The sequence below is a fragment of the Numenius arquata genome, unplaced genomic scaffold (genome assembly GCF_964106895.1).
Source record: "Numenius arquata unplaced genomic scaffold, bNumArq3.hap1.1 HAP1_SCAFFOLD_49, whole genome shotgun sequence".
Taxonomy (NCBI): Eukaryota; Metazoa; Chordata; class Aves; order Charadriiformes; family Scolopacidae; genus Numenius; species Numenius arquata.
The window spans coordinates 624,125-644,899 of record NW_027415198.1 but is presented as its reverse complement, the minus strand read 5'-3'; the positions used below and the strand labels follow the sequence as shown (position 1 = coordinate 644,899).

The 20,775-nt window shown below is 50.5% G+C and overlaps 1 protein-coding gene and 1 pseudogene across 1 annotated transcript; one reads left to right on the top strand and one right to left on the bottom strand.

Moving 5' to 3' along the window:
* Window positions 1-11,337: 11,337 nt before the first annotated feature.
* Window positions 11,338-11,910, top strand: LOC141478469 (olfactory receptor 14J1-like). The gene has a single exon (XM_074167513.1). The coding sequence runs from the start codon at window positions 11,338-11,340 to the stop codon at window positions 11,908-11,910; it is 573 nt and encodes a 190-aa protein (XP_074023614.1).
* Window positions 11,911-14,969: 3,059 nt separating this feature from the next.
* Window positions 14,970-20,154, bottom strand: LOC141478488 (olfactory receptor 14J1-like; annotated as a pseudogene).
* Between the last annotated feature and the right edge of the window lie 621 nt (window positions 20,155-20,775).

The window sequence follows — 20,775 nt, the reverse complement described above, 5'->3', positions numbered from 1 at the left end:
TTCTGTATCCTAAACCAGGGGGCCCAAAACTTGATGCAGTAGCCTACATGTTGTCTAATATGGAAACGCTCACTTCCCTTGACCTAGTGACTATGCTCCTGTTAATGCAGCCCAGCACACTGTTGATTTTCTTTGCTGCCAGGGCATACTGCTTGTTTTATGTTGAACTTGCTGCTCACAGCAACTCTCTGAGTACTGCAAAGCTACTATTATGCTTCTCTCCAGGCTAAACAATCCCAGCTCCCTCAATTTCTCCCCATAGCATATGTGCTCGAGCTCCCTCATCTTCTTGGTGAGACTCTGCTCAACTCAGTCTAGTTTCATGATGTCTTTACTGATTTTGGTACCCAAAACTGGATGCATTAGTCTAGAATTGGACTAATGAATGCCAACTAGAGAGAGACAATCTCTTCCTTTCATCTACTGACTATGCTCCTGTCAACACAACCCCGAATGCTTTTCACTTTCTTTGCTGCCAGAACACACTTCTGATTCATATTGAGCTTGCTGTCTGCAAGGTCTCCAGGTGCTTTTCTGCAGAGTTGCTCCCACTCCAAGACAACCAGTACCTAGTGCGTAATTTTGCGAAGGGTTATTCCTTGTTACATACTGTGCAGATTCTGTTCTCCCTATTCCTTCTGCTTTGCAAAACCATACTGAATGGCAGCCTGAGCTTCAAGGCTATAAAATGGTCTCCCTAGCTTTGTGTCATCTGCAAACTTTCCAGAAAAGTGTTCTGCAACAGGGCAACAGGGCAGATGAGGCCCTCTGTAGACAGGAGCAGCATCGCAGACTTTGGCCTCTTGAGGGACCTGCTTGGCAGGGTAACATGGGCAAAAGTACTGGAGGGGAGAGGGGCCAAAGAAAGCTGGTTAGTATTCAAGGATCACCTCCTCCAAGCTCAGGAGAGGTGCATCCCAAGAAAGAAGAATTCAGTCTAAAAAGACAGGAAGCCTACATGGATGAACAAGGAGCTGTTGTACAAAGCCAAAAGCAAAACAGAGACATACAGACGGTGGAAGCAAGGATTGTGTCCCGGTTTGAAGCAAAACCGAACCAATTTTCTGTTCTGTAACTTTACATCCTAGCTAGGCCTCCTCTAACTCTCTGAAATTAACGGCATATTGTGGAGAAAACTGCTCGTTCTCAGAATGATAAGACCAATGTTTGTGCTCCATGCCAAGGAACGGTGTGCAGGGAGGCCCTTGCTTATACTTACTGCTATAACAACCAAGGTCAGCCAATTTCATTATTTGCCCCCTTAGAGGGTCGGAAACGGAAAAAACGTAGAGGGGTCACATCGGTGGGGAGGAGCGGACAGGACAGGTGACCCAAACCTGACCAACTGGGGTATTCCATCCCATCTGCCCCACGCTCAGTATAAAGGCTGAGGGATCAAAGAGTCAGCCCCTTTCCTGCGACGGCCGACGTCCAGAGAGGACTCTGTCTGTTCATCTGCCTTTGATCCCGATCCGTGTGTTCCTGACTCCAGAGCTGGAATCCAGTTCCCATTCGTCACTGAGTCCAGTCGGGGACTTCCCCAGTGCCTGCCAGTGACGTGACTGTCATCCTGGGAGCTTGATACGGTTTTGTATATATTGTATCTATTTCATTATATTTCTTCTTTATTTTTATTTTAATATTAATTCTTCATTAAAGTAGTTTAGTTCATTCTAAACCTCTGAATCTCCTTTATCTCTTTCTCCTCCTCTCTCCTCTTTTAGAGGGGGGGAAGGCAGGGGAAGGGCCATCTGTCGGTCCGGTTTTGGTAAATTCGGCCGAAACCACGACAGATTTAGTGGCGCCCAATGTGGGGCTCGACGACTGTGGTCTGTTAAGATTGCCTGAATAGTTTGAATTCCAGTTTGCTCAGGGAGAACCGATAGCTTTCACCATGTTGTACCTACAGGATATGGTATATGATATTTTTAGAGACTTTTGTATGAAGTTGATTGATTTAGTGGTGCTTAACTGGTTGGACATATTGACTTGTTGTATTGAGATAGGTTTATATTTGTTCTGTGTTTGGATGCGGTGGTATAGGCGTGCTTTGTTGGTGTGGGCTGGTGCTCAGGTGTATAATCTGAGATTTGCAATTGGTAGGGTATCTTCATGTTTCGGGCATCGTATAATAGATCCTGCCGCTAATTACACTTTTGATTTTACCTGGGGAAAGTTTACTTTGCCTGTTCATGATTATTTAAAAATGTTACCAATTGAACTAAGGGGTGGAAAACCTACGGGCTGGACAGAGAATGGTTGTTATGATTGTCTCTGTCATGTGGGCCTGATTTTGATACTTATGACACTGAATGTGCTGCAGGCATTAGATATTATTAGATTTGAGGAGTATCATGAGCATTGTGTGATAGGCAACCTTGCTACTCAAACAACGGAGACACAAACAGTTGCTCCCCCAGCCCCAGCGACAATCGTAGCAGGGACACAAACAGTTGCTCCCCCAGCCCCAGCGACAGTCACAGCAGGGACGCAAACAGTTACTTCCCCAGCCCCAGCGACAGTCACAGCAGGGACGCAAACAGTTGCTGCCCCAGCCCCAGCGAGAGTCTCAGTGCAGACATGAACAGAACCAGCCCCAGCCCCGGCCCCGGCCCAAGCCAAGCCAGCGGCACCGGCCAAGGCCACACCGACACCGGTGCCAACAGCATCGGCTGCTCCCCCACAGCCACCGGCACAAGCCGAGGCTCCGGCCCCGGCGAAAGCCACGCCCCTGGCCCCGCCGACACCGGCCCCAGCGGCAGCGGTCGCCCCCCCACCGGCTCCGGCACCGGCTTCGGCACAAGCCGCGCCCCGGCCCGTCCCGGCCCCGGTCACTCCGCAGCCGGCGGTAAAAGTGGCTCCGCCGCCCGCACCCCCCGCATCTCCGTCGCCAGCCCCTCCCCCGCCCGCAGCTGCACCGGCTGCTCCGGCCCCGGCAGCCAGCGCTGTCACTGCTCCAGCTCCCAACCCGAGCACTGCCGCTCCCCCAGCGCCAGCAGAACCGGCACAAGTTGCTCCGGTGACGAGGAAGCAGAAAAAGAGGTCGGCTCGGTCCCCTGCCCCTTACGACAAGGACGTGCCCAAGCTAGAGAGCTCGGGAGAGAGTTCTTCTGATGAAGATGCAGGACAGGGTCCGTCTGGTGTAGATAAAGGAAAGCACCCTCTTACAACACAGTCAACAGCTCCTTCTCAGGTAGATAGGGGAGAGGGTCCTTCTCAGCCAGCCTCAATACAGGATGATGCCTCAGATGTAGACGTAATTATTAACTCTTTGTCCTTAAAGGATTTGCGAAATCTGAGGAAGGATTTTACTCGTCATGATGGGGAGCCACTTCTCTCTTGGTTGCTCCGATGCTGGGACAGTGGAGCTAATTCCATAGACTTAGATGGTAGAGAAGCCAGCCAGCTGGGAAATCTGGCCAAAGAGGGAGGTATTGATAAAGCGATTGGGAATAAGGCAGAGGTTCTCAGTCTCTGGAGGCGACTGTTATCAGCTGTAAAGAGCAGATATCCCTTTAAGGATGATATCCAAAGCCGTCCAAGGCAATGGACCAGCATGGAGAAAGGTATTAAATACCTGAGAGAACTGGCTATTCGAGAAGTGATTTATGGTGATTGGCAAGTGACTATAAATCCTGATGAAATGCCATGTCAACGACCTTTGTTGAAAAAGGTTTGTGCAGAGTGCACCATCAGTGTATTCCCACACTTTGTCAACAATGGTCTGGGGAGCATCTGATACTGATACACCAACTGTAAATGAGTTTGCTGATAGGGTGCGACAGTATGAAGATAGTCTCTCTCGTCCCATCGGTGTTGCAGCAATAGAAAACCTGACTAAGAAAGTAGCTGAACAAACTGAGAAGATGGCTGAACAAAATAAAACACAGACTGAGGCCATAGAGAATATGAATAAGACACAAACTGAAACAATGGAGAATATAGCTAAGACACAGAATGAGACAATAGAGAAAATGACCAAGGCAATAGTTGAGCAAAACGAGACAATTTTTCACAAACTGCTTGAAAAACTTGCTGAGATTGGGAGAGAATCTTACTCTTCTCCAGCTCAGGCTCAAGTTGCAGCTCAGGCTCAAGTTCCTGCTCAGATCCAAGTTGCAGCTCAGACTGAGGTGCCTGCTCAGACCCAAGCTGCAGTTAAGACCAGAGTTGCAGCCATTAAGAAAAAAACGCCCTCCTATGAGACCAACCAAAGGGAAACAGGACTCGCTTCGACGTTTCCTGTGGCTTTGCCTCTGCAATTATGGAGAGGACATGAGGAGATGGGATAAAAAACCTACTTCAGCCCTACAGTCACGAATGCTTGAGTTGCAAGGTAAAGCAAACAGAAGAAAGGATGGTTACATGAATATGGCTGCTCCAGTTCAGAATATGCACTGCCCCTGTCCAGACAGGAACTCACCTTGGAATTGGAGATGCTGTCCTCAGCATTAGGGTTGCCCTGCCTCCAGCCAGGAGGAGGAGAGGGATAACCGAGTTTATTGGACTGTGTGGATTAGATGGCCTGGCACATTAGAGCCACGAAAGTATAGAGCCCTGGTGGACACTGGTGCACAGTGTACCCTAATGCCATGGAATCATAGAGGGACAGAATCAGTCACTATTGCAGGAGTGACAGGAGGATCTCAAGAACTGACTGTACTGGAGGCCGAAGTGAGCTTGAACAAGAATAAATGGGAAAAGCATCCTATTGTGACTGGCCCAGATGCTCCGTGCATCCTTGGCATAGACTACCTCAAGAGAGGGTATTTCAAAGACCCGAAAGGGTATCGGTGGGCTTTTGGTATAGCAGCTGTAGAGACTGAGGGTGTTACACAGCTGTCTACCTTACCTGGCCTTTCAGACGACCCTTCTGTGGTAGGATTGCTGAAGGTTGAAGAACAGCAGGTACCACTTGCTACTTCCATGGTGCATCGACGACAGTATCGCACTAACCGTGATTCTTTGATTCCCATTCAGAACCTGATTCGTCGGCTGGAGACTCAAGGAGTGATCAGCAAGACTCGCTCACCCTTTAACAGCCCGATATGGCCAGTGCGCAAGTCTGATGGTGACTGGCGTCTAACAGTAGACTATCGTGGCCTGAATGAAGTCACACCCCCACTGAGTGCTGCTGTGCCAGACATGCTAGAACTGCAATATGAACTGGAGTCAAAGGCAGCCAAGTGGTATGCTACAATTGACATTGCTAATGCCTTTTTCTCTATTCCTTTAGCAGCAGAGTGCAGGCCACAGTTTGCTTTCACCTGGAGGGGTGTCCAGTACACCTGGAATCGACTGCCCCAGGGGTGGAAACACAGCCCTACTATTTGCCATGGACTGATCCAGACTGCACTGGAGAAGGGTGGAGCTCCAGAACACCTGCAATACATTGATGACATCATTGTGTGGGGTAATACAGCAGAATATATAATACAGCAAAAGATGTTTTCAAGGAAGGTAAGAAAGTAATTGAGATTCTTCTGAAAGCAGGTTTTGCTGTGAAAAGAGGTAAGGTCAAGGGACCTGCACGAAACATCCAATTCTTGGGACTTAAATGACAAGATGGTCGTCGCCAGATCCCAATGGAGGTGATTAACAAAATAACAGCTATGTCCCCACCTACTAACAAAAAGGAAACACAAGCCTTCTTAGGTGTTGTGAGATTCTGGAGAATGCATTTATGTGGGGTCCTGAGCAACGACAAGCCTTTGAACAAATTAAACAAGAGATTGTGCATGCAGTAGCACTTGGACCAGTCCGAAGAGGACAGGACATTAAAAATGTGCTGTATACTGCAGCTGGAGATAATGGCCCTACCTGGAGCCTATGGCAGAAAGGACCAGGGGAGACTCGATGTCGACCCCTGGGATTTTGGAGTCGAGGCTATAAAGGCTCCGAGGCCAACTATACTCCAACTGAGAAAGATATCTTGGCAGCGTATGGAGTTAGAGCTGCTTCAGAAGTAATTGGTACTGAAGTACAGCTCCTCCTGGCGCCCCGATTGCCAGTGGTAGGTTGGATGTTCAAAGGTAAAGTTCCTTCTACTCATCATGCCACCGATACTTACCTGGAGTAAGTGGATTGCCTTAATCACACAGTGAGCTCGAATAGGAAATCCAAATCGTCCAGGAATTGTAGAAGTGATCACAAACTGGCCCGAAGGCGGAGATTTCACAATGCCACCAGAGGAGGTGGTAACACGTGCTGAGGAAGCCCCACCATATAATGAACTCTCAGATAATGAGAAACAGTATGTTTTGTTCACTGATGGATCTTGTCGTATTGTAGGAAAGCATCGAAGATGGAAAGCTGCTGTATGGAGTCCTACACGACGAGTTGCAGAAGCTACTGAAGGAGAACGTGGATCAAGTCAATTTGCAGAGGTAAAAGCTATCCAGCTGGCCCTAGACATTGCTGAGCGAGAAAAGTGGCCAATACTCTATCTTTATACTGACTCATGGATGGTGGCAAATGCTCTGTGGGGATGGTTAAAACAATGGAAGCAGAGCAACTGGCAGCGCAAGGGTAAACCCGTTTGGGCTGCTGAATTATGGCAAGATATCGCTGACCGGCTAGAGAAACTAGTCGTGAAAGTACGCCATGTAGATGCCCACGTACCTATGAGTCGAGCCACTGAGGAACATCGAAACAATCAGCAAGTGGACCGAGCAGCTAAGATTTTCCAGACAGATTTAGACTGGGAACATAAAGGTGAATTGTTCTTAGCTCGATGGGCCCATGACACTTCAGGTCATCAAGGAAGAGATGCAACGTACAAATGGGCTCGTGACCGAGGGGTGGATTTAACCATGGACGCTATTGCGCAGGTTATCCACGACTGTGAAACATGCGCCGAAATCAAGCAAGCTAAAAGGTTAAAACCTTTGTGGCATGGAGGTCGGTGGTTGAAATACAAGTATGGGGAGGCTTGGCAAATCGACTATATCACACTCCCTCAAACCAGGGTAAGCGTTACGTGCTTACAATGGTGGAAGGAAGCACCGGATGGTTGGAAACCTATGCCGTGCCACATGCCACTGCCCGGAATACCATCCTGGGCCTTGAAAAGCAAGTCTTGTGGCGACATGGTACTCCAGAAAGAATTGAATCTGACAATGGAACTCATTTCAAAAACAATCTTATAAGTAGCTGGGCAAAAGAACATGGTATTGAGTGGATATATCGTATTCCCTATCATGCACCAGCTTCTGGAAAAATTGAACGATACAATGGATTGTTAAAAACTACCCTAAAAGCGATGGGTGGTGGATCCTTTAAAAATTGGGACAAGCACTTAGCGCAAGCTACTTGGTTAGTTAATACCAGGGGATCCATCAATCGAGGTGGTCCTGCTCAATCAGACCTTTTACATATTGTAGAAGGGGATAAAGTCCTTGTGGTGCATGAAAGGAATATACTAGGGAAAACTGTATGGGTTTTTCCTGCCTCGGGCAAAGGCAAACCCATTCGTGGGACTGTTTTTGCTCAAGGACCTGGATGTACTTGGTGGGTGATGCTGAAGAATGGAGAAGTTCCATGTGTACCTCAAGGGAATTTGACCCTGGGTGAGAATACTTAATTCCGAGTATGATGTTAGTTGTTTACAATACTAACAGTGTTCTATAAGTGTTTTTCAGGATGACACTGCAATGATGAAACCTAGCCGGATTGATCAAGTGGCGTCTAGTAAAACTTCTCTGAGATGGACATGTTACCCATGGGCACGAACCACAATGAATTTCACACTGTCTTTCCTACCCTGAGAACCTGATCTGCTGTGAAATGGACTTAAGCTTTTGTATATAGAGATAAATTATAACTGAGTGATTTACATATATCTATCTATATATGTATGTATGTATAGATTTTATAGATGATAGTAGTTGTAATCTAAGCATGATGCAAATGGTATGGAATAAGGGGTGGAATGTCCCGGTTTGAAGTAAAACCGAACCAATTTTCTGTTCTGTAACTTTACATCCTAGCTAGGCCTCCTCTAACTCTCTGAAATTAACGGCATATTGTGGAGAAAACTGCTCGTTCTCAGAGTGATAAGACCAATGTTTGTGCTCCATGCCAAGGAATGGTATGCAGGGAGGCCCTTGCTTATACTTATTGCTATAACAACCAAGGTCAGCCAATTTCGTTATTTGCCCCCTTAGAGGGTCGGAAACGGAAAAAACGTAGAGGGGTCACATCGGTGGGGAGGAGCGGACAGGACAGGTGACCCAAACCTGACCAACTGGGGTATTCCATCCCATCTGCCCCATGCTCAGTATAAAGGCTGAGGGATCAAAGGGTCAGCCCCCTTCCTGCGATGGCCGACGTCCAGAGAGGACTCTGTCTGTTCATCTGCCTTTGATCCCGATCCGTGTGTTCCTGACTCCAGAGCTGGAATCCAGTTCCCATTTGTCACTGAGTCTAGTCTGGGACTTCCCCAGTGCCTGCCGGTGATGTAACTGACATCCTGGGAGCTTGATACGGTTTTGTATATATTGTATCTATTTCATTATTTTCTTCTTTATTTTTATTTTAATATTAATTCTTCATTAAAGTAGTTTAGTTCATTCTAAACTTCTGAATCTCCTTATCTCTTTCTCTTCCTCTCTCCTCTTTTGGGGGGGGAAAGGGGGGGGGAAGGGCCATCTGCCGGTCCGGTTTTGGTAAATTCAGCCAAAACCACGACAACAGCCCATGGGATCTGTCAGGAGGACTCTCAGTTTCCCCCGCGTAGAACAAGGACGTGCTTTGGAGCACGGCTTCCCTGCTGCACCCTCAGCCGGCCAGGGCATGTCGGCTGCCTTCCCCTGGGGGAGGCTGCAGAGTGTGAAGCCGGGTGTGCAGCCAGGAGTACTCAGGGCTGTCCTTCAGAGCAGGGTCTCTGCACCGCAGGGGGCTGTGTGCCAGCGCAGGGACTTTGTCTCTTGCCAGGGTCAACACTCAGTCTGCCCAGGTTGTTCCCACAGCGGTGTGGGGAGAAGCTCTGGGGAGAAGCAGGAGAGGGTCCTTCTGCTGTCAAGACGGTGTTGAGTTGGTCAGGGCTGCTCACAGCTCCAGATCACCCCTACACGCTTCCAAGGGAACTATTTCCTCAGGTTGTGTTTCCAGTTTCTTATCCGGGGGGTGCGGGGAGAGAGGTGGAAAAAGGGATGAATGTGTAAGGATCTCTCGAGTTTGCAGAAGTCACTGTGATTCCTGAGCTGCAACTTTGAGGCATCAGTTGGTCTAAAAGAAGCCTTCTGAGGGGCCTTCAGCCGCTCCTCTGCCCATGGAGAGCACCAGCATCACCTCTGCTGGACCATCAGGGTTGCTCTGACCTGCCCTTTTGCACCTGCGAACAGGAACATGAACCCAGCCCCTGCCCTGCAAACAGGCAGGTGTCTGTAGGGCCAAGGTGAGTGCACAGAGGTTGGGATGGGCTCTGTGAGTGCTGACAGGATAAGACACGGCACAGGGAAACACTTCCCAGGAGGAAAATCTCCTGGCAGCAGGGATATGACATGGGAACGAGAGGAAACTTAAACCAGAAATGTTGTGGGAGGGAGAATTCCGCAAACTCCGTACGATCCCCTCCAATGCAGACCCCTTCCCCTGAGCAAGCCCCCCCGTGCCTCCTCTCCCACCAAAGCCTCTGCCCTCAGGGCTGTGGGGTCCAAGGCATGAACCACCTCCTCTGCAGCCGGAGCTCCAGCAGAGCCGTGGTGCAGCTCTCCAGCCACCTGCCCCGTTCTCCCTGCAGAGCAGCGGGGCTGAGAGCGACTGCCCGGCAGTGTCGGTGTCTGGGAGGTGACAGGCACGGCTGGGTACGGGTGATGCTGTCCCGAGCGCCCGGCTGCCTCTGCCCTGGCCTCCTTCAGCCAGACCCTCGCTGCAGTTTCCCTTGTTTCTCCACTTGTCTGTGTTATTGCTGCTCTTTTCTTGTTCTCACTCTCAGGCTCTCTGGGGATGGGAGTTTCAGCTGCAGAGTCACACTTTGATCTTGTGCGTCCTCCCATGCACGTGTGTCCATGGGAACAAGGGTCCCAGCTTTCCTCTCGCCTGTGCGGCTGTGGACAATGCAGCCTGTGGGGCTGGGGAATCAGCTGGTTTTCCCTTCGTGAGATAACATCGTGAAAAAACTGATGTATCTCCTTGAGGTGTCCTTCCAAGCTGTGAGCTGCCCTCCAGGATGCAAATCTGTCCCATAGCATCTTTGTGTTACCTGAAAGCCCCATGGAGAAGCGCAGAGACGCTATGACCAAGGAAATGCTGTTGGGTTGGTGAAATGAGCCCTGTGTGTCCTGGGCTGGAAGTGGTTGCTGAGACGTTGAGAAAGGGCGAGACATTTAGTTGTCTGCAGTGGATCCCTCTGCTCTCAGCAGGTTCTGCTGACTTCTCAGGGAAACATTGAGGGCGTGTGATCGCCCTCCATCTCAGAAAGGCGCAAGCCCAGTGTGTCAGGGGCTGAGGGACAGCCCAGCTCCCCTCGCTCTGTACTAAGCCACAGGCAATCCTCTTGCCTTGCAGGATTCACTCTGCTCTCCCTGAGTGCAGCAGGAATACTGAGGGTTTCTGACATCCCACAATGGGACGGAGGGAATTTTTTTTTCAAAAAAGCTCTCAGTTGGCCTCTGCCTCCCTCACTCCTTCGAAGAGGGAGTGCAGGTACTGGCACACCCTTGTGCATTGGGCATGGTTTTATCTGACAAAGTCAAACACCAGGACTGGCCCCTGCTTCCAGCGTTCCCGTGAACTCTCTGCTGCAGAGCAGGGCTGACTCCTCGGCACCAGTGGGCAGAGGCCCAGCTCCTCATGGCACGTTCAACCAGCACGATAGCAGAGCTTCAGCCATGGAGCTGAGGGAAGCTCTCCTAGAAAAGGAATACAGGGGGTAAGGCGTGTAGCAGGGAAGGGTCTGTAGGAAAAGGCTTTGGTTTTGCTGCTAAAAGTCTCCCATAACTTGTCAATGACTTTTCCTCCTTGCAGGGGTCTCCATGCCCAGAGGCAGCAAATGTCCAACAGCAGCTCCATCACCCAGTTCCTCCTCCTGGCATTCGCAGACACACGGGAGCTGCAGCTCTTGCACTTCGGGCTCTTCCTGGGCATCTACCTGGCTGCCCTCCTGGGAAACGCACTCATCATCACCGCCATCGCCTGTGACCACCGCCTCCACACCCCCATGTACTTCTTCCTCCTCAACCTCTCCGTTCTTGACCTGGGCTCCATCTCCACCCCTGTCCCCAAAGCCATGGCCAATTCCCTGTTTGACACTAGGACCATCTCCTACTCAGGATGTGCTGCGCAGCTCTTCTTCTTTCTCTTTTTATCACAGCAGAGTATTGTCTTCTCACTGTCATGTCCTACGACCGCTACATTGCCATCTGCCAACCCCTGCACTACGGGACCCTCCTGGGCAGCAGAGCTTGTGTCCACATGGCAGCAGCTGCCTGGGGCAGTGGGTTTCTCAATGCTCTCCTGCACACGGCCAATACATTTTCCCTACCCCTCTGCCAGGGCAATGTCCTGGACCAGTTCTTCTGTGAAATGCCCCAGATCCTCAAGCTCTCCTGCTCACACTCCTACCTCAGGGAACTTGGGCTTCTTGTGGTCAGTGCCTGTTCAGGCTTTGGCTGTTTTGTTTTCATTGTGGTGTCCTATGTACAGATCTTCAGGGCCGTGCTGAGGATCCCCTCTGAGCAGGGACGGCACAAAGACTTTTCCATGTGCATCCCTCAACTGGCCGTGGTCTCCCTCTTTGTCAGCACTTCATTTTTTGCCTACCTGAAGCCCCCCTCCATCTCCTGCCTTGTTCTAGACCTTGTGGTGGCTCTTCTGTACTTGGTGGTGCCTCCTGCTGTGAACCCCCTCATCTACAGCATGAGGAACAAGGAGCTCAAAGGTGCAGTGTGGAAACTGATGACCAGATGATTTTCTGAAACAATAAGCTGTCTTCTTCTACAAATCACTGTTAACGTAACTCATTATATGTCAAGCTCATGTACTGTAGTTTATGTTAGTTTTAATTCTGTGTTTAGGCCTTTGTTTGGCTTTTGTTGTTTTTTTCTTTTTTGCTTTACTTTGTATAATGTTTTGTACCAAAAAAACCAACTTGTTTTGCTGTTTCGAATTATGCATTTTTCCAAATTTGTGAAATCTACATACTGTATAAATGAGGACCTGCTCTCTCTGTGTTTTAAAATAAAATATAGAACCATCCAGCGACCTGTTGCTCAAAATCCTTCCTCTCAGGCTTTCTCCGGAGCTGCAGGGCAATGCCTGTGAGCAGAGGTGGAGGGGAAAGAGTCCGAGCACAGCAGCTCTGTCAGCGAGCACCAACCTTGGTCTTTTCCAATTTGGTCTCTTTCCACACCCACACTTGCCTTCTGAGCCCTTGCCTTGCTATGGAGCCCGAGTGCTCTGGCAGCTCATCCTCCTGCTGTGGGGCAGCCCTGGACCACAGGTCAGGACAGGCACTGGGCAATTCCCTTCCAGAGCTGAACTCCCTAACAGCACCTCCATCATATCAGAGACTCCTCAGGGCAGGGCATGAAGTCATAGTTCTTTTTATAAAGTTGGCATTTCCTTTTCCCAGGAAAGTGCCCCACAGTTGAAAACACAAGTGCAGAGCTTAACTGTGTGAGTGTGCAAGGCATGGGCACACAACAGAGTCCTTGCACAGCCAGGCATCCTAGGAAAGACAGGAAGGACCAGCAGAGCAGGTTCTTCTCTGGTCCTGTGAGTGCTGGACACCCCAAGGAAGCTTCCCCAGGATAATTGTCACACACCCTGCCAGTAACATCCCCTGGGAAAGCCGCTGGATGCAGCACAGGGATGGGCTTCCTTGGACCGAGGTCCCTGCGTCCATTCCTCAGCCGTGGGGCATCTCAGAGAGGTGCAGAGCAGGAGACAGCCCGCAGGGCCGAGGGGCTGCAGCCTCTGGGGGTGGCCACCGGAGGCCAGGGAGTCTGCTGCAGGGCCTCTGCCTGTGCCAGGGAAGGACTCGTTTCTCTGAACAGCCCTGTCAGAGCCCTGACATTGCTGTGTGTGATGCCAGGAACAGCCCCCACCATCCCAAGGAGATTTCTCTCACTTGCCCTCTCTCACCTCTCCTGTGCCCCCCGGGGGAGTGGAGACTCGCCTGGCTCTGAGGGGATGCGGATCAGGAGGGAGCCCTGTGGAGGCAGGACAGCCCTGCTTTTGGTCAGCAAAGACAAGAAGATAACAGGAACCGTTGCAGGTCTTTGCTTCTTCAAAGGGCCATCGTGTCCAATGAGTGACCTTTGCCTCATTGCCTGTGAAATGCATATTAAAGTTGACCCCCCTGCATACGCTAATGAGGATTATAGACATCACACGAAACATATATGACCGTAGCACTTGTCTCTGCACCCAAATCATACAACCTGGGGGAGGGAAACCTCATAATTTTGGAAATAAAAAGACGGAGAAAATGACTGCTAAATTTGGAGAGAAGAACCTCGACACCTGAGGGACCGGTCGAGGGGCTGCGTTCTCTCCCTCCACCCCAGGCAGGGACGCCTTCCTGGGTCAGCACTGCGCCTTTCACCCTCTGGTGAATGTTACCCTGAGCTGTTGTATTATTACTATTTTTACCAGCAATATTAACCTCCATTAGTAGCGCTATTGTAGTTAGTGAATTTATCAACGCCAATCTCAAATCTGTTCTGAGGTTCTCAATAAAATAAATCATTTTCATTTTTTTGTGAATCTGACTCACTGCAAGTCCTTTGCTGGGACTCTGACAGACAAATCAGTGAAGGTCCTGGGACTCTGACAGACAAAACTAAAACTACATTCCTTTTGACACGACAGGCACAAACAGGACAACCAGGCGATCAGGCCAAGTCAGCATGGGCTTGTGAAAGGCAGGTCCTGCTTGACAAACCTGATCTCCTTCTATAACGAGGTGACCCACTTGGTGGATGAGGGAAAGGCTGTGGATGTTGTGTCCCTGGACTTTAGTGAAGCCTTTGACAACATTTCCCACAGCATTCTCCTGGAGAAACTGGCTGCCCATGACTTGGATGGGAGTACTCTTCGCTTGGTAAAAAACTGGCTGGGGGCTGGGCCCCGAGAGCAGTGGTGAATGGAGTTCAATCCAGTTGGCGGCCAATCACCAGTGGTGTTCCCCAGGGCTCAGTATCAGGGCCTGTTCTCTTTCATAACTTTATCAATGATCTGGACGAGGTGATGGAGTGCACCCTCAGTAAGTTCACAGAGGACACCAATTTGGGTGGGAGTGTTGATCTGCTGGAGGGTAGGATTGGTCCCCAGAGGGATCTGGATGGGCTGGATCGATGGGCTGAGGCCAACAGTGTGAAGTTCAACAAGGCCAAGTGCCGGGTCCTGCCCTTGGGTCACACCAACCCCATGAGCTCTACAGGCTGGGGGAAGAGTGGCTGGAGCTGCCCGGCAGAAAAGGACCTGGGGGTGTTGGTCAACTGTCAGCTGAATATGAGCCAGCAGCGTGCCCAGGTGGCCAAGACTCCCTCAGCATTTCCCCTTGGATTATGGGGGCTTCATTCTTCTCCCCACCCCTATCTACTATCGCAGGGGTCTGGGTACTCAGGGAACAACTGGTCCTACTACTATAGGCTGAGGTAATTAAGGCATTAAGTACCGTAGACTTTTCCTCATCCTTGGTCACTATCTTACCGCCCCCATCTAATAAAGGATGAAGAGTCTCCTTAGTCCTCCTTTTCTTGCTAATGTATTTGTAAAAACTCTTTTTATTGTGCTTAACGTCCAAACAGTCCTGGTTGTTTATGCTCACACGACTGATTTCTGACCAGAAAGGTGCACGGTGTTATTTTTTATTTATTTTTTACATTTGAAAAAAATGTACCAGCACATTTTCATCATCTGAATCATCGGAGCACGTTTAAGAAATGGCCGAGTTTCCCACCATGACAGAATTCTACTAATGGCAGAAGAAATACTGATCTTCCCCTGTATTTGTATTACCACTACATCACTGTAGTGTAGTAGTAGTACCACTACATACACCACTACATTAATTACTTCATCGACCTCGTTACTCAGGTGTTTCCACCTCTCCTGGTTCAATGGCCATGTCTAGGGACATCTTTTCAGCAGACTACCTGGACGCCTGCCCTTCCCATTGCTCTCGGGTTTCTCCTCCGCTTGCTCTTTGGTCAGTCAGATGCCTCTCCACTCTCTGCTTTCTGCTTTGAGGTTCAGGGAGTTAGAAACCTGCCCCATCGTTCAGAAGTCTCTTTAACTCTTTAGTCAACACCTTCCTTGTGTTTATATCTATTCTTTCTTATTCCTCTGTCTAAAAATGTTCTTGTCTGGAAACCCCTTGTGAAAGCTGGATGACAGGAGCTGCTGCTTAGACTTTGCCTATATGTGAGGAGAGAGTTCTATAGTTTATTAAATTACATCAAGTTTAACTTTTCTTTGTCGGCAATGCAGAGAAACCTTTCTGTGCCGTTGTGCAGCCCGGTCTCTAAGGAAAGCAGGTGGGAGCTGGTGGAAAGGAGCTGTACCATCCAGCTGCAGAGTGCGGTGGAGAAGTCTGATGCGAGGAAAAGGGATGCAAGTGCGAAGTGGCCGAGGAGGGAACTGGTGGGCTTGAGGAGGTGAGGAGTGAGGTTGTCCATACAGCGTTGGACCTAAAGGGACTGCTTCTCCTGCCTGTACAGGTGTCTCCAGGAGACCCGCTGGATCAATACCCATTGGAGAATGCCGTTCTCACTTCTTCTATAAACTAAAACAAGATAGAAAATACCCTTGAAAGAAAGAATCCTCCTTTATGAGATCTTCACGTAAAGCTTCATATTAGGTACCCAACTGAAACCTCTCCAATTAGTTGTACAAGTCCTAAGGCCTTAAAGAAAATTACAGGCAGAGACATAGCTCATTAGGGCTTTCTGTATCTTAATGAGCCCCATGGCATATTTGGTGCTGAGTCCATGAACCTCAGATGCCAAGAGGAGATTGAAGAAACCTCTCAAGAAATCAAAGTCAGAAGCAAACCCCAAAGTACCTTGAAGTATAAACAGGCCCCTGCGAGGGCCATTCCTGACAAAGCCTCCCCAGGGACTCGTTAGAGCAGATCACAGGAGGCCATGATGGCAGGAAGGCAAAGGTGCTGTGCAGGCAGCTCAGGTGCTGAGAAACCCCTGGCTTTGTTTGATGAAGCAGAAAGGCCAAGCCCTGACCCCCAGACCCTGGGAAGGCAGATCCTGACCCTTTTGTGTGGGTTAAGGTTCTTCCTGGGGACGTGGGGAGTGCAATGCCAAAGACAGGACAATGGTACGACACCTCCCGGCCTCCCTGGGAGGGTTGCAAGGAGGCAACGATGCCCCATTGCCATGAGGATGATGTGTGTCTTCTTAGGCCTTTGTGGCCGGGCCATCAGCCATAGCCAAGGGGGCAAAGACCTGGGTTCTGCCAGGGCCTTTCAGCCCTGACAGCGCCCCTGGCCATCTGCACCACAGGCTGTCCTACACTGTCCCATGCCTGTGCCTGTTTCCCTGCAGGCTGCAGACACCCAATGTACTTCCCCATCTTGTTCTCACGCCAGCATGTCCCTATCTGTACCGGTGTCTCTCCTTCCTCACCAGATGTTCTTTGAAACACAAAGCCATGGGCTGGTCCAGACTCCCTCTCAGGGACTTTTTGCACCACAGCACCACCCTCAGAATGACATTTCTTCACCCTCAGTGCACTTTGGACGTCCAAAGCTGCAGTGTCTGATGATTTTCCTTTGCCATCCTGTTTCCCACTGTCAAAAATGGTGCCATCTTCTTGAAATGTTCAAACTGTCTTGAGCTACTGCTATTCTTCCCTCAGCCTCCACTTCACTGGGCTAAGTAGCCCAGGTCTCCCAGCCCCTCCACACATGGCCCCTAACCCCATCCTGGCAGATGTGACCATTCCTTCCAATTCCTCCAGAACAGGGAGTCAAATCCCTGGGGAACACCACTCCCAATGCGGCCACACTCTTGCTGAGTCAGGATGGACAATAAGTCTCCTTTTCTGGGAGGCCATATTCCTCCAATGTGCTCATGGCCATATTCTTGTTGAGCCGCACTGGCTGCTCTGGCCGACCTTGGGATGCCCAAACCTTTCTCCTTGAGGTTGCTCCTCAACCAGTCCTGTCCGAGCTTGCCTTGATGTACGGGTGTTGTGGTATAACCTTGGTAGACAGCTCAGTCCCACACAGCCACTCACTCACTTATGACGTCATATGGTATGGAATATGCCCATTTAGGTCAGCTGTCCCAGCGATGTCCCCTCTGAACTTCCCATGTACCCCCTGCCTACTTTTTGCTGGGGCACCATCAGAAGCCCAAATGGCCTCGATGCTGTGCAAGCTTCGCTCAGCAGTAACTACAACATGGATGTGTTACCAGGTGGGTAACACACGGAGTGACTCCACACTGCCTTGGGTGCCTGGAACCATTGCAGTGACCAGGGGGAGAGCCCTGTCTGGCTGGGCACTGGGGCTGGTACGAGGCAATGGGGTCTGGAAGGAGGTTCTTGGGACAGTTTCCCCTGTCTGTCCATGCAGCAACAAGCCAGGCTGGATCTTTGGAGTGAGGGACTCTTCTTGAGGGCTCCCATGGGCATGGGGATGGTCTACAGTTTCCCAAGTCTCTGTATGCTGCCTTTTCTGCTGGGGGACCACAGAAGCTGCGACACCAGCAGAGGACCCAGGAGAAGTCTTCCTGTGGTCACAGCTGGACCCCAGTCCTCCAGCTCAGCCCCTGCTGAGGAACCTTGTCTAAGGGTGACTTTTGAGGTAAGTGCTGACACCCAGGGTGGGGAAGGTTGCCTGAAGAACATGTTCTGGGCACAAGGACTGAAGGATGGCAGCAAAGTGATGTGGCTTCCTTCAGTGCAAGCCCTGATACAGGGCCCCAGCCTTCCTTTCCATGACACCCTTCAGGAAGGATGATGGCACCAAGAGATGGCAAGTGGTGGACACCAGTCCTTCTCCAGCCACTTCCCAGGCCTGATGGAGCACCAGCACAGCAAGGACTCTGCACCGTGAGCGTCCTTTAGGGTACCCAAACTCCAGGTATTATCTTGGAGCAGCTGAACACATTCATTTTTCTCTCCAAGGCTATTTCTAGCCATGCTCGGCTCCTCTGATCTCTCCCCACCCCTCCTCCGGTCCAGCCTGGTGGCGCTGTGCTCCTCACAGGGCCCCACGCTGGCAGTGATGCTCCACAGAGCAAGTGGGCTGTGGGCCCTTGGAGTGACTCCACACTGGCTGTGCTGGTCAGGGAGGGAAGCAGAATCAGCTGGAGGGGCCGCACTGCCACTGAGCTCCTTCCCAGGGGTCTACAGCTGTGGAATGGGCTCAGAGCTTTTTTCATGACTCAGGATGTTTTCCCACGTGCACATTGACCCATCCATGGGCTTTTACTGAAGGACACACGAATCACTCTCCAGTCTCCTTTTGGAGGGTCCCACCGGCCTCCCCTGGGATGGCAGAGCCCTTGTTTGCTTGTGGATACTGTTACGGTTTGAGAAAACCCATAACAATTTATGGTCATTTAGACAATTATTCTCTCACCCAATGACCCTTCCCCACCCAGAAAGGGGAATCGGGGAACAAAAAGAAACACGAGGATTGAAATATAAATAGATTTAATAGGATAAGACTAAATAATTAACAATAATACTAAAGAACCAGTATCAATCCCGATACTAATCTAAGATATACAAGAATTATTCTCAGCCCATTCCATCAGCAGGAAGGTGTGCACTCCCAGCAGGAACAGCAAAGGTTGGACACTGGGGGTGGCTGAGGCTTTGGGGGGAAGGGAAGGGCTCAGGGGTCCAGAACCGGGGCCCAGAACTGAGGCAAGGAGTTCTCTGGACCATGACCATCAAGGGAGAGAGAAACTACACAGCAAACTTTTCTAATTTATATTGAATGTGACGATCATGGTATGAAATAATCCTGTTGGCCAGCCCAGGCCAAATGCCCAGGCCTTGCTCCTCCTTGTGCCTGCACCTGGCAAGGCTCAAAAACACCGAGACCTTGAATCCCACAGAGTCTGGCTGGCTATAAAGTACATATTTTCATGAATTCAGACACTAGAGACTTCTAAAAGTGCAGTTTTCCCCAGCACTGTAAGAGAAGTTACCCCTGTGACACCCAACCCAGGACAGATACTTAAAATTAGTGAGACCTGGGTCCAGCCCTCTCTCCCCAGAATGTCTCCCAGTGCCCTCTCCCCATAAACCCTCCGAGAACCAAGCTCAGCAGCAGCCATGGCGAGTGCAGTTCCTGGAGCCTGCTCCTGCCTTCAGCAGGAAGAAGAGCCCAGGCTTCAGGAGCTGCCCTTGGGAGAGGTGCCCTTTGATTACAGAGATCCTCAGGAAGCCAGCTCTGACACCATGATGGCACATTTACCAAAGGCCTCTGTATTGTTCAGCACAGTAGGATCATGCTTCTGGAGATGTGGAGCAAATACAGACATTCCTGTATGAACACGATGACCACAGATGAAAAAGAAATGAAGCACAAACCACCCTGAGAAAAGCTAAGAAGAGTCTGTGAGGAGAGATGGGCAGCTCTACCGCTGCTGGAGGTGAACCCATTGAATGAGTTTCTTCAAAGCTTCTTTGAGCTCCTGGTTCCTCATGCTGTAGATGAGGGGGTTCACAGCTGGAGGCACCACTGAGTACACAACAGCCACCATCAGATCCAGGGATGGGGAGGAGATGGAGGGGGGCTTCAGGTAGGCAAGTGTGCCAGTGGTGACAAACAGGGAGACCACGGCCAGGTGAGGGAGGCACGTGGAAAAGGCTTTGTGCCGTCCCTGCTCAGAGGGGATTCTCAGCACGGCCCTGAAGATCTGCACGTAGGACACCACAATGAACACAAAACAGCCAAATGATAAACAGACACTGACCACAATAAGAACAACTTCCCTGAGGTAGGAGTGTGAGCAGGAGAGCTTGAAGATCTGGGGCATTTCACAGAAGAACTGGTCCAGGACATTGCCCTGGCCAGAGGGGTAGGGAAAATGTATTGGCCGTGTGCAGGAGAGCATTGAGAAACCCACTGCCCCAGGCAGCTGCTGCCATGTGGACACAAGCTCTGCTGCCCAGGAGGGTCCCGTAGTGCAGGGGTTGGCAGATGGCAACATAGCGGTCGTAGGACATGACAGTGAGAAGACAAAACTCTGCTGTGATAAAGAAGAAAAAGAACAAGAGCTGGGCCACACATCCCCAGTAGGAGATGGCCCTGGAATCCCAGAGGGAAACTGCAAGAGATTTGGGGACAGTGGTGGAGATGGATGCCAGGTCAAGAATGGAGAGGTTGAGGAGGAAGAAGTACATGGGGGTGTGGAGGCGGTGGTCACAGGCGATGGCAGTGATGATGAGTGCGTTTCCCAGGAGGGCAGCCAGGTAGATGCCCAGGAAGAGCCAGAAGTGCAAGAGCTGCAGGTCCCGTGTGTCTGCGAATGCCAGGAGGAGGAACTGGGTGATGGAGCTCCTGTTGGGCATCTGCTTCCTCTGGGCATGGGGCACTGTTCTTGGAGGAAAAGAAAGCAACAATTTAGGACAGGCTTGTTTGAGGAAAAGCTACGCCATTTCCTGTAGACTGTCCCTCTGCAACCTTCTTTCAGATCCCTGACTTGAGCTTCATTTTGTGCTGGCTGCCAGTGCTGTGAACAGCCAGGCCTCTGCATTTGGCCTCTTCAGGAGTCATCCCTGCCCTGCTGCAGTGGGTACATTGGAATGTGGCAGAGGGGCTCGGGAGGATATTTGGAATTTGTGAGA